Consider the following 22,815-nt stretch of genomic DNA (forward strand, 5'->3'; position numbering starts at 1 on the left):
GAGCAATGATTGAAAACATATTTACTCATAATTTTTCTTAGCTCCTAGAGATTTAAGTTGGAAGTGTGTATAAGCTGTTTTGGATTGCTTTCCATACCGAGTCCATCAAGAGTTGCCACATTAATTAGATAAGGCTCACTACCTTTTCTTTTATTTTTCTTATTGTTTATTTAAATTCTATTATTTATTAGTTATTCTTGTTATTAAAAAAAGGAAATTAAATGAGGTGTGACGCCTTATAATTACGTGTTTCAATTTGAGACATCTTAGTTGTGATAGTTTAATTAAAACCTTCGGCACCATATATATTTTCTATTAAAAAAAACATGTCTTTAAGTTGGATTTAAATCACTAGTCACATTTCTTACCCCAATTTAAATCCATTTAACTTTCTCATTTCACTAAAAAATACTACGTATGAGCAGAATCCAACTACCGATTCAATTAAATCTTTTCATAATTAAATTTGAGTCAAAAGAATAATATTTTTTTTTATCATGATATTAATATAAAATAATCTTTATAAAAAATAGTAACTAATTTTTTCTAGTAAGAGCATACAAGTCAAGTTGATTATTCAATTTATTTGTTATCCAAAATTAAAATTTGGTCTTTAGATCACTTGATTAAAACACATACCGCTATTACTTATATCAATTATTAATGATAAAAGAGAAATATTATCATAGGGTGCCAGAAGTATCCAAGAACAGATAAAGTAGCTTACATGATATTGTACCCCCACAACATATGGTTAATCCGTATTTTATGCTCACAGATGCACGTAAATAGGATGTAATCAAACGTGAACAAAACAAAAAATACAAAATGAAGTATTAATGTCCCCACCGGCCACCGACCAAACCACAGTATACTGGAAAACAAGAAATTCATAGGATATCTTAATTCAATTGACCCACCCTATGCTACTTCAAAGACACCGAAAACATAAGTTCCAGCCAAGCCAAACCAAGCAGTGCTCAGAATTCCCAGCAAGTATATAATTAAGGAAAGGTCAAGTGACCAACTAAGTTACACCTACTAGTATTTGTTATTTATGGTAAAATAGCATGTGATACCTTCTAAAAAAATTTCTAGATCTCTAAAATAACTATTTCTTCTGTTTCAAAATAATTACCATGTAAAAATAAAAAATTATTCAAAAATAATTATTATTTGTTTTTCTCTCGTCTATTCTTTTTTTGTTGGAGTAAAAAAATTTAGGACAATAATTATAATGGAACAGAGAGTATCATTTATCTACCTGAAAATGAAATTTAGGAACAAGTACATTGGTTTCGGATTTTAGAGAGATTATGAAATTTTTTTTATAGGAAACAAAAAACTAAAATTCGGTCATTTTATAGAGAAAAGAAATATAGTGAGACCAAAATCAAAACATATAATCAATTTATTGTCACTAACAACGTATTTAAGTCTTGATTTTTTAACTTTGAAATGTAAAAAATAAGTTGGTCCTATATGTGAGCTTGGTCCAACTCTATTAATGACAATACTAACTTATCCTCTTAACATTAATATTTAAGGTTTTTTCTCTTATGAAAAAGATTTTCTTTTTCTTCCTTGTCTTTTTTTAAAGTGAGGATCCAAAACTTCAAAACTCACACAATAAAAAGAATTATATATATTAAATTTAAATTATAATAGAATTGTTTTTCTTACTATTACGTTTCTCGCCAGCTGTTGCATGCAAAACTCAAGAGAACCAATAATTCTGTGTTGTTATTTTGTTATCTTGTGTCTCCTGGAATCTTCGCTTTAAGGCAACATTCTGTGAGTTGTTATTTTGCCTAAATCTTCTAAAACACATATTTTTGTTTTCCAAATCTTCTCCAGGGGACATAGAGCCGCTGGAATCGCCTTAAAAGTTTCATGTTGCACCTTGATTCATCAGCCTATGGAATCGCCGCTGGAATCGCCGCTAAAAGTTTAATATAATTTCAAGAAGTCTAACCCTTTTAAAAGTATAATGACAAAAGTTTGAGCCACGTTACTTCACATACCGCCGCCCTCAAATACGAAAAAAAAGCTTCTTAAACTAGGTTAATTTTACACCAACTAGGTATTTTCTTGATAACAGGGTTGACTATCTTTGATACGAATCTATTATTATCTACACATAAGATAATAAGAATAATGTATTTGCTTACAACAATGCTAATGCCAATTTTATTAATCTGATTTTAATTTCAACGACAAGCTCCAATTAAAATTTTGCTAGATTAATCCTATATCATTCTGCTTCGTTCTTGATTAGCACAACTCATTGCACGCATAAAGGACATAAAATAACGTAAAGGAAAAAAAAAAATATGCCTATGCATGTGATGATGTGAGGAACTCTCTATATAAGCACCACACCCCATTGCCATTGATCATCAACCAAAAAACTCCTTTGAAGCTTTCAAAGCTCTCTTCTATTAGGCTCTCACAGCTAACCAAAGCTTCAATTGTGAGCCAACATGGCACAACTCAACCTCACATTGCTAGCCATTTTCCTCTCTCTCCTCTTTTTAATTCTTGCAACCCCAGTTGAGCCGTCAAAGCACAAAAATTCTCAAACAATGATCTACATAGAGTCCTCTTGCAATGACACCCTCTATCCAAATCTTTGCATTCGTTGCCTTGCCAGATATGCCAAATCCACCATAAATGGCCCTCAACACTTAGCCCAATATGCCTTGTCAGTTAGCCTCTCCAGAGCACTTCACACAAGAGGGTACCTTTTGAAAGTGGCCAAGGAAATTAAGTCTAATAAGGGTGCCAAGAACTACAAAAGGGAATACCTAACAGTGCAAGATTGTGTGAACCAAATCACTGATAGTGTGGAACAACTTAGCCAAGCTATAGAAGAACTTCGAAGGTTGAACAAAAGTGGATCAACCATCAATGATGACATGTTGTGGCACATAAGCAATGTTGAGACATGGGTGAGCACCGCCTTAACAGATGCTAGGAGTTGTGTGTACTCATTTCCTGGTCATAGGATGAGTAAGAGAGCAGCTTCTATTAAGGTTAAGGCTATGAATGTGGCAGAGGTTACTAGTAATGCACTTGCCTTGTTTCATAGATATGCATCTAGGTATCGGCAAGCAGAAGCTAGAACCACAAAGCCCTAGCTAGTTAGAAGCTAATATAAGCTATAGCTTATTACTACCCGTTGTTATTCATGTACTTGATACATGTTTTTTTTTTCTTTGGGTGGGTTTATGATTTTATTAATCTGGTGCAATCTTGTTTTACCGATATAATTTCATAATTGTTTATGTTCATTTGTGTTAGTAGCAATTTGTTATTAAGATAAGTGCTAACTAGGGTTCTAAATTGTGGACCGCAACACCTGTTGCGGCCACAATATTGCGATCTATCCACAATGGCAATAACCTGCGATAGTAGTGTGAATTTAAATCATATGAATTGTTCCAATGAAGCTACAACTAAATCACAATCAGGCCACAACATAACCTCAACACTGTTCTATATCACTTTTTTGCCAATAAAAAAACAAATATTCAGTGCTATCATATTGACTGTTATGATGGTGACAAACAATACAAAATCTTAAACCTTATAAATAAAAGATATATTAATAATTAATATAACTATAGAATTCGTTTATGCATTAGGTGCTATCATATAATAATTTTATGTCACAATGAAATCAATCCGCATCACAACAGTTGCAACCTTTGCTATTTAGAACTATTGGGCTAATAAGGTTTTTACCATGTTCCTTTTTACATACTCTTCTATTTGATTAATATTTATTGAAAATTAAAAAAAAATTGGAGAGATGATAATTAAATAAGAGGTGAAATTGTCTAAAATGTGTAATTTTTAATAAATTTTAACTAATAATAGAGAGGACATATAAAAAAGTGTGTAACCAATGTTTCTCTTGTTATTAATTATCAAAGTCTGGTAGTAGTAATGTTAGTATTGTTTGAGATTGAAGGGATTCTTGACCCATAAAATTGGAGTTTAATATACATTAGTTACAAAAGGAACTGATCTTAAAAGTGTTTTCTTGATCGCTTCTTGTATACCAATGTAGAAATTTAGGTCTAGAATTTTTTTAAAAAAATACATAAACATTCTCGACCCATTGTGAACTGATGCAAAAAGTTTTTCTCTATCTTTGTTAAAATTAAATCGATCTAGGAAGTTTAATATGGTCTAGTGATAGAGACAGAGGGTGGGGTAGTGCCTTTGTTCGAGGCAAGGCTCCTCCTATGAAAGTCTGAAACTGATTCTAAGCTTTTCTGCATGCCTTTTATTCATTCATGCAACTCTTATATATTGCAATTATTTACATGCATAACTAACTCAACAAACTAATGGTATTAACAACTTGTTGGTAACTAACCCAACAAATTTAACTAACTATTTACTATGCTTTATTGGCTGCAATGGCTTCTTCCTAACATTTTCTACCCCATCAAAAACACCTTGTCCTCAAGGTGTTGGGTAATGAAAAAAATGAAAATAGGAAAATTCGCAGCAAAAGTCCCACCGGGATAAAAAAAATGAGAGCATTCTTTGCACCAAAGCTAATGGTCTTTTTGTGGAGTCCATTAGCAATGGCAGCCAACATTCCACTTCTACCTCTAAGAAACTCCTCCACCAGAGGTTTCATCATTCTCTCGTACACTTGAAACTGAGATGAGTCGGAAGAGAAAACGTGCGAGAAGCCTCCATAAGTTTCTGATTTGATTCGCTTCGGTTTTGTTGAGCTTACGGGAGTTGATAGCTTCATCGACTGTGAGTCGTTAACCGTTAAGCACGTGGTGGGGTTCTTGTTCTTGGAAATTTTAGCACCTGGCGGCGCGTTGTTTTTGACGGGGTTCTGAGGCCACACACTCTTAGGTCTCTTGCGAGGAGCTTGAACGGGCGATGAAAGGAGGGGTCGAATTTGAAGGAAAACTTTTAGATTTTTGTTTTCCGGTTTGGGGAGAGGCGTTGGCGGGGTTTCTAGTGTTTGTGCTGTGGACAAAACGTTGTCACTTGGGAATGGCGCGATCTTGGGTAAGTGGAAGCTTTGCGGCATCGTTTGGAGAGTGATGCGAGCTCTCTGGGGAACAGTGATTGTGTCGGGGCACCGTGGTGAGGTGTTCGGATCCATTGTGTGGTGATGTTCCAGCAGTGCCGTTGGCGCTGTGGAATCCATGGAAGGCGGCATGGTTTGCAGAGCTGTGGTACTAAACAAGCTTAACAAATGGTGCCGAGTACTTGCAAAATCAATCCCAATGGATTGAGCTGGATGTACATAAAGAGAAGGAAGGAATGGCTCCTGCAGGGGTGGTTGTGGGTGGTGTGTTATGGCATGGCCGGAAGTAGAGGTAGAGGCAGCCATGGGCAGTATGTGGGTGATCGAGAATCGCGGGATATCTAATTTGGCTACATTACGTTGATGGAGCTGGGTGTTGGAATTGAGATGATTATGGTTGGGTGACCGCAGGTGGAGGTGATCGAGAATCGAGTCCACCTTGCTAGAAAGTTCTGCGTATTTGTCATTGAGGGAAGCTTGGCTGTTGGATAGGCAAGCAACTGCGACTTCAAGTCTTTCCATCGTGGTCTTTCTGGTTGTGTGGTCAGTCATGGTGATAGTGACGGCGACAGTGGCTGCAGCAATGGCAGCAACAACAGGTCGGACCAATTGATAGAGACAGAGGGTGGGGTAGTGCCTTTGTTCGAGGCAAGGCTCCTCCTAAGAAAGTCTGAAACTGATTCTAAGCTTTTCTGCATGCCTTTTATTCATTCATGCAACTCTTATATACTGCAATTATTTACATGCATAACTAACTCAACAAACTAATGGTATTAACAACTTGTTGGTAACTAACCCAACAAATTTAACTAACTATTTACTATGCTTTATTGGCTGCAATGACTTCTTCCTAACATCTAGGATTTATCAAATTTGAATAATCAACCACATTCTACATTGATTGCTAGAGAATCAATGTAGAAAGTATTTTCTACATTATTTATATAGTCACAATCAATTTAAATTGTTTGTCTTGATATTTAAAAAAATTGTCACTATCTCACATGCATACTAAATGAGTTTCAAGGAAACTCTTGTGTAGAATGGTGACTTGAAAAGTGTTTCTATACTAGTGTGAAAAGCTTCTCTCACTAACATACAAGGGAAATTGATTTTACGTTTGCAAATTAACTTTGCTTTTGTCTAAGAGCTTTTAACTACAAAATGTGTTGTCACTTTTGCACGATTCATCAGACGAATCATCACCGTACCCCGGCCTTAGTGTAATTAAGATATACTAGACAGCATAAAAACTGACCATATTTTTATCTTATTTCCTTTATTTTTATCTAATTTTTATATCTTATCCTACTTTAACTACCACGCGAACCCTAAAACATCCAAATTGTGTCTCGTGGGATCTTCTAATTAAAGCATCATTTTTCCTAAATTTCATAAATTACGTCAGTCTTCTGTTCCACCCCCTCCCCCTCTTATCCAATAATTCCAGGGGACATAGAGCCGCTTGAATCGCCTTAATATGTTTCAGGTTGCACCCAATGAAGTGATTTCGTACATTCTCCTTACTAATTAAGCATCATATTTGTACCTACAGAAGGATAGATGGGTAATCTTCTAATTTGCTTCTTCTCCGAGATATTCTTCTCTTTGTATTTGGTGCTCGTCGGTTGGGAGGATGAGATTGTTATCAAAGGTACTTCTAGGCTCAAGTTTGATATCAAATGAGAGTAATCAATGCATATTTAATGTAATGAATAATATCTTATTTTGATATTCTTACAATTATTTATACATATCTTAATGAGTTTTGGACATTATGGACCCTTGTACCTTACTACCATATCATGTAATACTTTCATAATTATCATTAAAGACTATAGTCTTAATAACTCTTTCTTAAGATAATCTTATCTCATAACTTTTAATCATGATTTATTATCTCTGAAGTATTTGGGAAATCAACCCAGGCAAGTACCTGAATATTCCTAGAGGGAGTATATAGTGTTCAAGGTATTTGTATATTCAATTAGATCAAACTAGTATTTGAATACTTTTAGAGGGAATATATAACATGCTACGAATTCGGATATTTGACTTGGTCGAGTATCCAAATACCACATAAGCAAACGTTCCTGAGGTTTGTATAAATACGTGATGGTACCAAATACTTGAGTAATGTTGCATTTGAAGGTGAAGGTGTTAAGCCGAATACTCGAACACTCTAGGCTCTTGTTCCTCATGGTTGAGGATGCCTAAGTACCCAGGTGTCTAAGTGGCTGGACACTAGAATACTTTCACGGGACAATCATGCTTCAATATCTTAAAGTTCTTGAAGGTATATTTGGATACTTGGCCTAATCGAGTACCTGTACAGTACAATATTCATATATACCATTTTACCTCCTATTCCCCTGCCACTTGATCGAAGTTCTTACAATCTATGTTAAAAAAGTCTTATCCTTTTAAACTTGTAATAACAAAAGTTATACCCACATATTTACTTCACATACCACCGCCCTCAAACACGGAAAACAAGCTTCTTAAACTAGGTTTTACTCCAACTTGATATTTTCTTGATATATACTCAACTTTATTTGATATGAATCTATTATTATCTATATTTTCAGCAACGAAGATAATCCTATTCCAACTGATTAGAATTACTATAAATTACAAATTTTTTCCCTCAAATATTCAAGTTAAAACTCAGGATTTTTCACTAAGTTGAAATAATCTCATGTTAATTGATACACTCGGTGGTCATAATAATTAATATAATGTATGCGTATAACAATGCTAATGGCAATTTTATAATCTTATGATTTTCATGTGATCGACCAGCTGGATTTAAAATTTTATTATATTCCTACATTGTTCCTCGTTCTAAGGGCAACTCATTGCACGTATAAAGGACATAAAATAACGTAACAAAGGGAAAGAATAAATTGCTACGCATGTGATGATGTGAGGAACTCTCTATATAAGCAACACACCCCCATTGTCCTTTTCATCAAGCAAAAAACTCCTTTAAAGCTTTCAAAGCTCTCTTCTATTAGGCTCACAGCTAACCAAAGCTTCAATATTTGTGAGCCAACATGGCACAACTCAACCTCACATTGCTAGTCATTTTCCTCTCTCTCCTCTACTCACTTCTTGCCACCACAGTTGAACCATCATCATCATTGACAAGGCACAAAATTTCCCAAACAATGACCTACATAGAATCCTCTTGCAATGGCACCCTCTACCCAAATCCACCATAAATGGACCACAACACTTAGCCCAATATGCCTTGTCAGTGAGCCTCTCTAGAGCAGTGAACACAAGATGCTAGTAGTTGTGTGTACTCATTTCCTGGTCATAGGATGAGTAAGAGAGCAGCTTCTATTAAAGTTAAAGCCATGAATGTGGCAGAGGTTACTAGTAATGCACTTGCCTTGTTTCATATATATGCATCTAGGTACCGAAAAACAGCAACTCTGTCCACCAAGAAGCTAGTAGCTAGAAGATAATACGCTATATAGCCTATTACCACCCACTGTTTGTCCATGTGAATGATACATGTTTTTTCTTTGGGCAGGTTATGATGGCCATTAAATTGATGTATCTATTTCTATAAATTTAATTTCATATTAATTTGTATTCATAAAAACTGTGTTGATAGTATTTTGCTATTGATGATTATATCACGGCGCCGCTTAAGACATAGGCAAGTAAGTGACGTATGCTTAATGCGGTAATGCCTAATTATGTGGGGCCTAGGAAAATTTTTAAATATGTGTATTATCAGTTATCACTATGTCTGAGTGCACACATGTTTACTCTATTATATTGTTTAGAATTTTGGTTATTATTGTTAACAACTAGTAAAATTTAAAGTGGGGAAGTTCAATAAAATTGGAAATTTTGGATTATAAAAAAGGAGTGTTAAGGATTTGTTGGCACCACAATATTTTCTAAAGGCCTAGCCTCGTGTACAACTAAACCTACTAGCATACGATACTGTTTGGTAGGCAAGGTACTATATTACATAATGTACCTAACGTCTTCGTGAGAGGTATATATGGCAAAAATCGGTGAGTCAATAAGTATACCTAACAAACAAGTTGTATATTAAACAAAGGTTATACAGACTGAAGATCAAAGCAGGGAATGAGGCATGATTGCATGGCTCGGGGTGGGGGGACTATAAAATTAAAATTCATCCCATAAATATTTATGCATCAAATTTTATATATACCAGAAATTTATATTTGTGTGTATCATCAAAGAGTCAGTTATAAATTGTTGTCAACTTACACTTTAATTTATAATTATATTTGTATAAACATAATAAATATGGAATAATGAAAAATTAGAAAGACATTAATTTACTTTGTGCAATAACTTTGGCTTTGCCTCGTCGATTTGTACTTTTTTTGAGTCCTACTACCCAATTCTTAGTGACACTTGTTCTATGATATTAAAAGAATAAGAATTCCCATAATTAGGGTTTAACTTGTTTTAATTTTTTGTTTTCATTATAATTGAGTTAAGGATAATAAGAAAGGTCCACAACACAATTAGTTAGTGATTAAGAAAACCCAAAATGAAAAAAAAAAGAACAATTGATTACCTGATAACTAAAATTTAACAAAATATAACATTATGTTCTATTATTTTTTCTCCTAAACAAAAAACGATTATACTAACTTTACAATTTTGAAAAACCTAACACTTAACTCCGTCCCTGGATGCAAGAGGGTTCTGATTTTCAACATGTCAATATATATGGATTCTTTATGTGATCAAGCTATATATATCATATATTTTTTTGGTGATATATTTTTTATTTTTTTAAGATATATATATATATATCATATGACGCAAAATAGAATAAGATAAATAATGAGATAATATATATGCATTTGACATCCATTTTAGAGCATTGATATCCTGGATATGTCAAGCTGACTAAAACACAATGTTGAAGTATAATAAATGTTCTCTCTATTTGGTGCGATCAGTTTAAAAATGTATGGATTCTTGATTCTAGATGTTAGCTATATCATATGGCGCCAAATAGAATAAGATAAATAATTAATGAGATAAAATACAAGCATTTGACATCCTTTTTAGGGCATTGATATCCTCCAATTAACCTCATCTTAATTAATTAGTTGACTCACACTTTTGATAGTATTTTGGCTGAATAGAGTAAGACAAATAGTAGGATAAGAACATTTCTAATGCAAGTACTCAAATTTAGATTCTTAACACTTTTTTATGGATCTCTTGTTGCCATAGAAAATTTAAGAATACTAACTAATTCTTACTCCAATGATAGAACTCATAAACTTATTTTTAGTAATTTTTATATTTATCTCTTCACTCACAAAAAACCTCATTCTGACTTGGAACGTATTTTTTTTACTAATTAATTAAGCAATCTTGATTGTATAAGTAACTTTTATAAGAACTCTACAAGATTTCATATAACTCAATGATATTTTCAAACTGCTTAACTTTAAGAACCAACCTGTATAAGCAACTCTAAAAGCTAATTATATTATAATAGTAAATATCAAACAGCTAATTAAAATAGAATTAGTCTCTGATTTAATGGGTTAGGAAACACTGTAATCTTTGATCGAAGAAAAAAAAAAACTAATTAAAGCATAATAGATTTGAATATCTTAACGTAATTAATCACAAAAAAACCCTAACCGTCTTACTCCTTATATCCATTTTGTTGTGTTATTTAAAATTTATATTTTATATATTACTTGTTTATAAAGACAAATTCTTTTGGGTCCATTTTTTTCATTACATAAATTACTCAATTTGTAACTACCAATTTCTTTTTTACTGAATTTGCAGCATTTTATTGTCATGAAACCACGTTAGACTTCATTTGTGGTCTTTACACGGTTGGTTGTCTTTTTGCAGCAGGTATATATAAAATACAAATTCATAGCTTAATTAGAGGATCTTCAATGCTATGACAAAGACAACCCAATTTATATCACTTCAATCTTAAGCAATTCAAACAACTTTTTCTTCAATGGACATTTCTTGCTTAACTCGTAAATATTATATTTTCCTCTCCTATATTTAATATAAAATTAAATAAATCACGAACAATAATTATTAATATAACCATCTCTCTTAAATTTTAAACAATTTAAAATCACATGTAACATACTAAAACAATTTTTTTTGTTAAGCAACTCGCATTTTGTAGATGCTCTAGTTATATTTCCACTAATGGATGCCTTCAAAAAGCAAATGATGAGAATACGATTTCTTGTCGTCGGAAATTATACTGTAGCAATAATTACACGGAGAATATTTCAATAAAGCCTAAGATTTTTCTGTCAGTGCTGATTCTGTTCTCAAGTAATTTTTCACACTTCTATAAAAGACGTACTCATGTAAACTCCTAGGCATTTTAGTTTTTTTTTTTTAAAGAAAAAAAACATTACTTATATTTTATACTATAAAGAGATAATAATGCAGAAACTTCCTCTCTCTATATATATAGGAGCAACATTTGGGTGAGAATATTATATCAAAGTCCTACATAGCAACAATATTACAATAATATCTTTTGTGAGAAATATTCCAAATGGCAGTGAAAGTTGAGATTGTATCTAAAGACACAATAAAGCCATCTTCTCCAACCCCTAATCATCTTCAACACTTCAAACTCTCCCTCCTCGATCAATTGGCTCCTCCATTTTACGTCCCCATTCTCCTCTTCTACTCTTTCTCTGATGATGACTTCAAAACAATATCTCACAAGCTGAAGGCTTCTTTATCACAAGTCCTCACTCTCTACCACCCCTTTTGCGGAACACTGAGAGGCAATTCAGCCGTTGAGTGCAACGACGAGGGCATTCTTTACACCGAGTCTAGAGTCTCCGTTGAGCTCTCAAACGTTGTGAAGAACCCTCATCTTCACGAGATCAACGAACTTTTCCCGTTTGATCCCTACAACCCTGCAAGGGAAACACTGGAAGGGAGGAACATGATGGCTGTTCAGCTGAACCAGTTCAAGTGTGGGGGTGTAGCACTTGGCGTGTGCTTCTCACACAAGATCGCTGATGCTTCAACTGCAGCTTCATTCCTCAGCGCCTGGGCAGCAACATCAAGGTATTCAACAAATAAAGAGTTAGTATTTCAAAATTGTAATTTCTTTGCCAATATAAGGTCACTCTTAAACTATGGGTTTACTTAATCCTATAATTGTAATTTCAAAATTGTTGTCTTTCTTCAATTCTTAACTTCTTTCTTAATCACCAACTCGATCTTATAACTTTTATCACCAAATTTTAGTGAGATTTAAAAATTATATATAAATTGTTCAGTTTCAGTCATTAATTTTAATTTTTTGCAGGAAGGAAGACAACAACAAAGTAGTACCACCTCAAATGGAAGAAGGGGCGCTGCTATTCCCGCCAAGGAACATAGAAATGGACATGACACGCGGCATGGTCGGCGACAAAGACATTGTGACAAAGAGGTTCGTGTTCAACGATTCCAACATATCTAAACTTCGGCAAAAAATGGGGTGCTTCAATTTCAATCCCACGCGTGTGGAAGCCGTGACAGCACTCATATGGAAATCATCGTTGGAAGCAGCAAAAGAAAGATCAGCAGAAGGAAGATTTCCCGCATCCATGATATCACACGCAGTGAACATTCGCCACAGAATAATGGCCTCATCAAAGCATCATTCAATTGGAAATCTATGGCAACAAGCAGTCTCTCAGTTGGTGGAAGTGGAAGAAGAAATGGGGTTGTGTGATTTGGCGGAGAGAGTGAGAAAAACAACAAGAGAAGTTGATGGAAACTATGTGGCTAAACTTCAGGGTCTTGAGTTTTATAAGGTGATTGAGTCTTTGAAGGAGGCAAGGATAATGGCCTCAGAAAAGGGTGTTCCATGTTATAGCTTTAGCAGTTGGGTGAGATTTGGTTTCTATGAAGTGGATTTTGGATGGGGAAAGCCAACTTACGTGCGAACTATTGGAGTACCAATAAAAAATGTGGTGATTTTGATGGGTACAAAGGATGGGGATGGCCTAGAGGCTTGGGTAACCTTGACTACAAGTAACATGGTGCAATTTGAGCAAAATCCAGAACTTCTCGAGTTTGCTTCATTTGATTCTTAAATATGTTTAAAATAGATTCTAAAAAATTTACAACAACTCATACATTCTGTTAAACTAAGTTAGACTTCCTTTGTTTAAGTAGGTTTGTTTGTTTGTTCACATTAATTTACATATATAGCACATCTTCATATTATGATAACTCATTGCTTAGGTCTTAGGTCCTTAGGAAATACAGAATTATTAGAGTGCAGCTGCATATTTAGGTTATCCTTAATTGTTTCTAGTTGCTGAGGTTTCATGTGTTTTCTACTTGTTATATTAAACTTTACAAGGTTGAATAAAGTTGAGGTGACCAGTGTTTTTCAAAAAGTTTAAAATAAGTGCCTACAACTTAAAAATTGTAAATAGGTATCTTACTTTAAAAAATTCATTACCTAGTTTGATGACTATTCAACGTTAATCACACTCTCTCCTTCGTATTCCATATCCTTAACCACTCACTCCAATGTTGGCCGAGAGAAGCCAACGCTATGTGGGAAGCCATCAATAAGAGGATGCATTCACAGAGGAAGGATGGGAGAGGCGAGTTTGAAGCCTCAAACCCTAAAAGCTTTAGATCCATATATATCTATTTGAATTTTAGGATCTCAAGTTTTTCCGGTTTGGATTTTGTTTTTGCTCATTTTATTGAGAAATGGAACTGTGTTTGCTGCAGCAGTTCCTAATTCTGCTTTATTGTTCCAGATCTAGATATGAAAATTGTAGAAAAACGAGTGTATATTATTTACTGGATGGTGTGGCCGGAAAGGTAAGGCACTATGGTGTGGAAAGGAAGAGGTTTGGGATTTTGATCATTAGGGGGTAATTTTTTTTTCTAATTTACCAAATAGAGATAAGTCATATGGACGGTTATGATTTGATAGACAGAAGTAATATGATTTTTGAGACTTTTATATATATATATATATATATATATATATATATATATATATATATAACAAAGTTGTATCCATAACCATGATTTTAATTATTTTTTTGGTTATGACTGTTAAGTCATATAATGACCTACAACTTCAAAATCATATATTTCCTGAGACTTCAAAGTTATGTTTGATCTATCTTTTGTAATTTATTTTTTTCTTTTTGATTAGTTGTTAGTTATTTATTTTTTATATTTGTGTTTCTAATATTATTAATTATTATTTGCAAGAGAATTAAAAAAAAAAGATGTAAACAAAATACTTAAAAAAATGTAACGCATAGTTTTTTTAAATATTAAATAGTAGGATGATATCCTACTAGAAAAATGTTTGTTATTGATATGATGAGATAAAGGAATTAATTTTAAACAAGTCTAAAAAATATTGTTCATTGTATATAACTGAAATGTATAATAGTAATAAATGTCTATATAAACAAGTTGACCCCTAATATTATGTATATTTTTAATTTTTTATGTTTGTGGATATTTTGTGTTGTTCCATTTATTTTAATATATTATATTGTTTTTATTTTAAAAAGTTGTGTATTAGTAAATTATTTTCTTATTTAAAAAATTATTTTTATTATGTTCGTAGGATTAATTGTCAAAATTAAATTAGTAAATAATATTATAAAGTCAAAGATAATTCACGACTTTAAATTTACAAGATTATTAGTGACTATAAAGTTGTGTACTCCTATTCAACTTTAATACATTTAATTTTAAATAAAAATAAACATTAATAAAATAAGAAAAATCTTAAAATAATTTACAACTTCATTAAAAAAAAACAAAAATCTCAAAAATCATACTACTTCTATATTTAAAGTCGTAACATTCCTTCCATACAGCTTACCCCCAATTCGTAAATAATTCAAAAGCTGCTCCTATTTGGTAAATTAGAAAAAAAAAAATTACCCCCTAATGGTCAAAAGGCCAAGTGGTTTATTCCTTTGCCTACTGCTTGTTCGTTAAAATGTCTGCTAAGGAAATAAAGGCACTATGATTTGTTTTCTTAAATTTGGCAGCAAGGATTAAATAGGGGAAGGAAAGAAGTATGAAAAAGAGAGAGAAACCTATGGAGAAAAGAACATAAGAGCGTTGACACTTTTTTGCTAAAATTCAAAATCTAACTGCATCAAAACTCAATTGGACAAAAAATGTCACATTTAGGCATTTATGAAAAACAAAGGACCTGATTGGCTGATTGATGTTTTCAATAAACAAAGGAACTAAATTAATGATTAAGCCAGTGTTCAAAACTTCGCTCAAACATTATTGACTTGGCCAACATAAGCCATAAAAAGAACGAAGGACAAAATTCTTAAATTTTCTTCAATTACACAAACAATCATTAATCATACTTATCATCAAAACTCAATTGAATTTTGCTTCTGTTTTTTTGTATAACTTACAAACATGATACCCAAAAGAGAAAACCAGAGATGTAGATCAAAGAAATGTTGTCTATTAATTGTATGGTATTCAGACACTACCAGCTTCTGTCTCCATGATTCACCCAATTATGAATTTAACCAAGGAAAAACATTGGGTGATGTCTGCAACCTCCCTGTTAAAACTTCAACACCAGTCTCTGTCACCTAATAATGAAAACCATGAATCATATTAGTTTAAGGTACAATCAGCTAAAAGTAGTAATCCCACTACTAAATGTATACTTTAAGAGACCAAATATAATTAAAATTCCAATTACTAATTCGCTGACCAAAACAAATGATGGCCATAGCTTATAGCTTTAGAGCACTATGTAATAATAGAGATTTGGATAGCAAGCATGAGATTATAGGTTTAAACCTACATTATACCAAAAAATTTAAACCTACATTATACTAAGACATTGTGTGCTCTCTAGTATCATAACAGTTTACAAAGGCCTAGACAAGGACATATTGTAGAAGTTACACACGTATACATAAAAATCATTAGCATTATATTGAGGTGAAAAAGTAAATTACTAAATGTTACCATATCTTTCTTGAAAATTTCATCCAAAATTTAAAATTATGATAATTTTCTCTAATTTATTATCACTTTCAGCACCTCAAGACATTGTTTTACTTGGCAGGACACTGCAGAAAATAACCAGATTGTTTGACATGTATACACTGTAATAGGACTCGGGAGAAAACAGGAATGAACTTACCAAAAGAGTCTGCTCAAATTGAGCACTTCGTTTACCATCTGCTGTAACAGCAGTCCATCCATCAGGCCACATTCGATCCCGCCAGACACCTATTAATAAACAATAATATTAGAGCTGCCACATGTATCTATCAAAGTTATCTATTTAAGAGATATTATAAAGAAGTATACCGGCATTGATCATAGGTTCAATTGTAAAGGTCTGTCCGGCCTTCATCACACCAACTGCTTTATTTCCTGACAGTGATTAAGGTGTATACATTCCATATGTTCTCGTTCTACTTTCTAGCAACCTTTGTTCTTTGTTAGGGGGTACGGGTAGAAAAGCTAGAGGTGCACGTTGGGAAAGAAAGTTTGGTTTAAGAAAAAATGGCACATATGAATGAGGAAGCTGGCTGCTTCTAGCAAGTAATGGTATGTATAACAGAATTGTCAATAGGAAGTGAATCTATAGAATCATTCCTAGTTTTGTAAGTCATTTTATGCGTAAACAAAACAATTGGTTGCTTAGTATTAAAAGAGAAGTATATACTGTGCTGAATGTTAAAGATCAAAACATTAGAGGATGCAAAAAGAAATTTTCCAAATATTTTTTTCAATACCCTGCAGTGCTTTTAAACTAAGGAAAGGATACTTGAATAATGAGGAATGTTAGGTGCACAATGGAAGAGCTCTCCAATTCCATGACCACAATATGATTTTACCTATGGGGTCATGGGAAAAAATGAGTAAGGAACAGATGATAACCATGCACTAGTGTGAACAAATAACAATAAATAGATTAAAAAATTAAAGAACAAAGAAGTAAATCATTACCACTGAAAAGCCAGACATTGAAGCATGACGATTAATAACTTCACCAATTTCACGGAATCGTACCCCAGGTTTAACTGAATTTGATTTACAAGAAGATTCAGGATCCCATTCCATAGTTCAATTTCTTAAAATATTATGTATGTTTCAATTATATTAAGTATTTTAAACACAGCAATCACAATATAATCCAAACGCCACATGCATACTTTTAACAATGCAAATTTACACCATATTAAGTAGCTAATATGATTCAATATCAGTTACTCAACCCTTCTGTCCTTAATTTATATTTTTACCAGTTAAATGATTTGTTACCTTATAATTTGGGATTTAGAAATTAGGACCAAATTTGTAGTTTGATTTATGAATTGATAACGAACCTTTAAGGTACACATCAAACAAAAGACAAATAAAAGATCCAAGACTGCTATAATGTTTCAAAAGTTCAATTATATTTGAAACTTAAACAAGACACAAACTTCAGAATTGAAATCAAATGGATATATACCAATGGATATTGCCTTCTCCAGGCACTCATATGTGCATTTTACTAGTTGGCGAGACTCTTCATCAACATTTCCCACAAAGTATGTTTCATTGAGATCACCTGCATAAAAATTCATATAATTAACCAACAGTCAAATTATGAACAAGTGAAACTGTGAAACAAATGTGCTAATCAACTTACCATGAACACCTTTATAGTACACAGTGACATCAACATTTACAATGTCACCATCCTCAAGCTTCCTGCACAATGACTATATTATTAAGAAAGGTACTCAAGCTGGTATAATCTTATCATGCTTCAGCGAGTCAGTGGCACTTACACTAATCAAGTGTCAAGTACCAACGAAGCATCAGTAAGGAAAGTTAGTTTACAATAATTTATCTCCACAAGTAATACTGAGTTCTGGCAACAAAGAAAAACCATACCAAGAATAAATTAGAAAAGGCACAAAACAGTCTACCTTGCATCAGGAATTCCATGGCAGATTACTTCATTAACTGACCTGTTAGATAAAGCAAATTTCATTCTTAACATATACCATGGCAATAAGAGAAAAATATGACATTACAGAAGGAAAGTACCTACGTGCAGCAAGATTTAGGGAAGAAAAGGTAATTGAGAGGTGATGGATATCCTCCTGAAAAAGTAAAAAGTCAGAAAAAAATTCATTACCAATGACCATTTGTAATAGCCATATGACAATGACATCATGAAACTCAATGAACCATCATTTGGAAGAGGAATTATAACAAAGTTAGGAAGCATCCTCTCTGTAATGCTCATGGCTTTTTTTAGGACTTTTCAAATTTCTGGTAAGCAGATAGCAGCCTTGATATACATTTTGGTATTTTTTTGTCCCCCCCTCCTCTGACCCATATATTATCCCTAACCTGTTTGTACTATAACTGTTTTGCATGAAATTGAATTTATTTTTAGATTCTTTCAAAGCTTTCCGTCAAAGAAAGCAAGCATTACAGAGGTATCTCTCTGTATTCTTCAGTAAATGACTATATCATTAAAAACAGAAAATGCATACTCAACACAAACCAGCTACAGTAATGCCAAAAATTTCTATACGAGAAACTAAAAGGTCCAGGATACATGGGGCATGTATACAATACAACTCAGACTGACATGAGGTTGTGACAAATTTTAAAAATCATTAGACCTGATACAGCTATAAATATAATATAAAATTAAAACAAAGCACATTATAAATCAAATGAGAGAGAGAGCATCATTGTTTTACAAGTGTGTAGAATGTAGACATAATTAAATGTTATAATTAATGTGTGATTGGTTTAGTTTAGTTTTGGATTCCAAATTCCCAGTTTCTTAAGTGATCTTTTGAAAAAAGACTACTTCCCCCAAAACAATTCATCCCAAACTTGTATCTATTTTAGGTATTATGATATTCTTATTTGTATAAGTTTTAAAAATAAAAAGTAAAAGAAATTGTAAAATAGATAGGAGAAGTATTTGATTTGTCTGTGAAATGTTTGATGAGGATATGAGCCAAAAATGGATACTGCACAGAGATGGCCACTAATTTGAAGTATATGAGCTTTTCATTGATTAATAAACTCACTAAAACTCAATAAATAAAAAGCTGGTAAGACTTATATAAGTGTTTTGAAAAAGAAACACATTAAAATTAGCACCTGCAGCAATAGTTGCCTCATGAACAACTCTGTCAATCTCATCAGTCGTCACACCAGGCTGAATAATCCGAGCAGCTGCATCCAACACTTCCCTTGCAATCTATAAAGTATAACTCAATTCATACATAATGAGAGGCTAAATTCTACATTGAAAAAAAATAAAAATAAAAATAAACTATTTAAAAGACCTTTCACTACTAAAAGTTTACTAACATTAAACAGTTTTTCTTTCTTTTCTCACCACCTCCAGCTTATTAGTTATATTTCATATATCAAAGCAGAGGTTTATCGGATGTCACCTCTCACCATTAATCAACAAAGTATAAATAATTCATATATCACCAACCATTCTCATACAAATTAAGCAGCATGAGAATAAGGATACAAATGAGTTTTGAACTGAATAACAAACTGAGAAGTAGGTTGTCAATAGTGGTAAATAGCATCAAAGCGGCACTGGGACGCTACAGGGAGGTTGTCATGTTTTGTTTTAGTGTAGCAGATGGAAGAGGGGTAAAAATATCTTCCTCTAAGAATCTACATAGGCAAAAAGTGGCAAGGAACTTACCCGACAAGTTTCCCTCATTCTCTCAATTTGATCTGGAGTTTTGACCTACAGATTAATATATGTTAGAAAGTCTAATAAAAAAAAAATAAAGACAATGTCCAATTTGATCTTACACAAATCATCTACTTGTGCTTTTTAAAATTCCTCACCTCAACAGTATGCTGTAGACTACTATTGGGCTCAATTTTGGGGGTTCCCTAAAAGTTAAACACAAGAAGAAATAAAAACAAATCAGAAACCAATGAACCACCACTAAGTAATCTTAAGCAAAAATGAGTTAAATCGGATACAAATATAAAGCATTTAAATAGGAAGAAGTCAGATAACTTACATCATCAGCCCAATCAGGTTTATCAATTTGATCTGGGACTATCCGTTTACTAGAAATGGGATATGGTTGCAGTGGTCTTGCAAGAGCAGAAATTAAATTTTGGTTTCAACAAATAAACAAGTAATTAGCAATAAGCTGGAAAAAAAGGGGAACATTGAACACAAGAGGCCTCTGAAATGAAAATATCATTACAAATAATGAACATAATCTTTTATTAACTAAATTGTGGGGATTTGAATCCCATGAAAATTAGACTTAGACTAAGAAGGCATTTGAAGCCCTACCCAGTCCAATCAAAGTGAGGAAGCTTTGGTGTTCGAGCCTGCCCTCTCTTCAAACAATATAACCAACCATCACCAAGTGAGTCTGAATTTTGTGTGCCAGGTGAGGATAGTTTTGCCTTCAGATGCACTGATTTGTGAGAGTTCCATGAAGACTTGAAACAATCCTGAGAGCTGTCAAAAGATATCAAAACTGGCTCCAACTTTAATGATATAAAGACTGTGAGAAGTAAATTTATGGGTGATTCAGTAACAGTAAGTATCTAGTAATTCACTGTTCTCTCATTAGCAACAATGGTCAACCTCACCTTCTTCTACCTGCTGCCATTCGGAGCAACAATGCCATCCCTTTCACCAAATTGACAATCCCTAATAACTAAATAAATCTGCTATGGATATTAAATTAGATCAATTCTTATTTTATTTACAGTGGCCGAAAAAGTATTACTAGTCAGCACCAACTCACGCACTATGTTGCACTTAGAGTCTTAGACAATAATAGCATTCAGGATTTTAAATAGCACGCTATAACAGTGTAGCAGAGTGAAGCACCCCTGGCCACTATAGAGGCCACTTCAGTGAAGCGGCTTAGTGTAGCTGCTACAGAGGAACTAATGGCAGGCTGAATAGCAACCATAGCAGATACTTGATGTTGATTCCAAAAACGCACTTTGAACAGATAGGTTAGGGCTTTTACAGTTTGGGATATCAATTTCCAAAAATGCAATCTACAGCCGTAATAGGGCTGAAAATGATGAAGATGACTTGGATTTAGAAGATGATGATTGATGATTGCTAGGAAACTTGTATGTGACTTTTGTTGGTATTTGCTTGTATGTTTTGTTCAAGACACTTCTGACTTTTTTTTTGTTACTCAAGAAAGTCATGAATTTTGAGTATTTTTTTATCATTTTTGTCAATTAATATGTATATATTTAAACTGCATAAAAAATTTCAGAATAGCAGCTATCCCACTATAACAGTTTTGGGGCAAGCGGCTATACAGGATTTAAAACACTGAAGGCATTCTATGGTATTCTATACCGTAAAGATTATGGAGACAATCAACATTTTATATATACCACAAGTCTATACCGTAAAGAAATATTTGAAGAACTCAAGTCTTTTGTAGAATCACCGTCTAAAAATAAACAGAACATCCTCACAACTCTCAAACTTACGGAAAGAGACTAGCATTATACTCTCATTTTCTATTTGTTCACTAAGATTCAATGCATGTTTGGTTTAACATCTCCAAACAATGAATCCACGTCAAGCCAGAAGCTACTATTAGTGTGTTTGGTCCTATGTTTGGGAAGCAGCTTCTCATGTCTACTGAGAAGTAGTTATAGCTTCCTCGTGGTTTCTCGCTTTGCAAAGGTTGCTCAAGCACACATTATTTTGTCCCACGTTTTGGATGTGGTTTCTCACACGTACAGAGAAACCAGTAGTTATAGCTTCCGGTTTCTCACTTTGCAATTGTTGTCCAAACACACATTATATTTGGTTTGTCACAAAATATAACAATTCACACATAAGAGACAATGATCCAAACACACCATCTATCACGAAAACAGAGAAAGAAATTCAAAATTCAAATAACTGACAAAGTAGGATTCAGTCACAAACCAGAAGGCAGCACCTTCTCGAGGAAGCTTCAATTCCATACATTTTGGACACCTGAGGAAAAAACGAGGAAAACCGAATTAAACATATGATGCATAACATACCCTTTCACAGTTTCCACAAAATTATCATCCCAAACCATAATCACCCAATTGCAAGACCATCACAATAAACTATAAAAATTGAATCTTTCAGCACCCAATTGACCAAAGCTTCGAGCATATCAATGCAACAAATTTGGGTATTGTAAAAATAAAAACATCAAAATTGTATGCTGCCAGCAGCAGCAGCAACTTATGCTGAAACCATGAAAATCCCATTTGATCAAAGCCAAAAAGTTAAGTCCTTGCAACATATCAAGCCATATCAAATGCAAAAATAGCATCTTACAATCCAAAACAAATTAAATAATAAAAAAAGAAAAAGTGGGGGCACAGTTATTGTTAATTTTGAGCAGCTATAGAACACACACACACACACAGATAAAGAGAAAGTACTGAAGCTTCGCAGGTTTGCCACAATTAGCACAAGAGAGGGTGTTTTCCGGTACATCAGATTCACCAGCCATTGATTGCAAACAGCTGAAAGCTAGGGTTGCAGACGAAGGAACAGAAACGACCTGCGGAAGTGAGAGGAGACATTTTATAACTTCGTGTTGGTCAAGGAAAAGTCTGCCTTTGAATTTGGGCGTGGCCCATTCAGTTTTGCCGCTACACCCATTGGGCCTTTGTGTTTTGTAGGCCGAGCTAGTCCA

The 22,815-nt window shown here is 33.4% G+C and overlaps 3 protein-coding genes across 3 annotated transcripts; 2 read left to right on the forward strand and 1 right to left on the reverse strand.

Annotated features, from left to right (window-relative positions):
• Nucleotides 1–2,404: 2,404 nt before the first annotated feature.
• On the forward strand, nt 2,405–3,293 carry LOC114405902 (pectinesterase inhibitor 9-like). Its single transcript, XM_028368426.1, has one exon. The coding sequence runs from the start codon at nt 2,484–2,486 to the stop codon at nt 3,138–3,140; it is 657 nt and encodes a 218-aa protein (XP_028224227.1). The 5' UTR covers nt 2,405–2,483; the 3' UTR covers nt 3,141–3,293.
• Nucleotides 3,294–11,571: 8,278 nt separating this feature from the next.
• On the forward strand, nt 11,572–13,474 carry LOC114405903 (vinorine synthase-like). The gene is made up of 2 exons (XM_028368427.1): nt 11,572–12,163; nt 12,408–13,474. The coding sequence occupies exons 1-2, from the start codon at nt 11,637–11,639 to the stop codon at nt 13,180–13,182; spliced, it is 1,302 nt and encodes a 433-aa protein (XP_028224228.1). The 5' UTR covers nt 11,572–11,636; the 3' UTR covers nt 13,183–13,474.
• A 1,843-nt stretch (nt 13,475–15,317) lies between these two features.
• LOC114405904 (methionine aminopeptidase 1A-like) lies at nt 15,318–22,701 on the reverse strand. Its single transcript, XM_028368428.1, has 16 exons — nt 22,559–22,701; nt 22,065–22,115; nt 20,439–20,609; nt 20,155–20,230; nt 19,973–20,020; nt 19,824–19,868; nt 19,256–19,355; nt 18,180–18,231; nt 18,055–18,096; nt 17,772–17,833; nt 17,592–17,690; nt 17,084–17,157; nt 16,902–16,971; nt 16,439–16,504; nt 16,269–16,357; nt 15,318–15,705 (listed from the first exon to the last, which is right to left on the reverse strand). The coding sequence occupies exons 1-16, from the start codon at nt 22,627–22,629 to the stop codon at nt 15,628–15,630; spliced, it is 1,194 nt and encodes a 397-aa protein (XP_028224229.1). The 5' UTR covers nt 22,630–22,701; the 3' UTR covers nt 15,318–15,627.
• Between the last annotated feature and the right edge of the window lie 114 nt (nt 22,702–22,815).

Source organism: Glycine soja, chromosome 3 (genome assembly GCF_004193775.1).
Source record: "Glycine soja cultivar W05 chromosome 3, ASM419377v2, whole genome shotgun sequence".
Classification (NCBI taxonomy): domain Eukaryota; kingdom Viridiplantae; phylum Streptophyta; class Magnoliopsida; order Fabales; family Fabaceae; genus Glycine; species Glycine soja.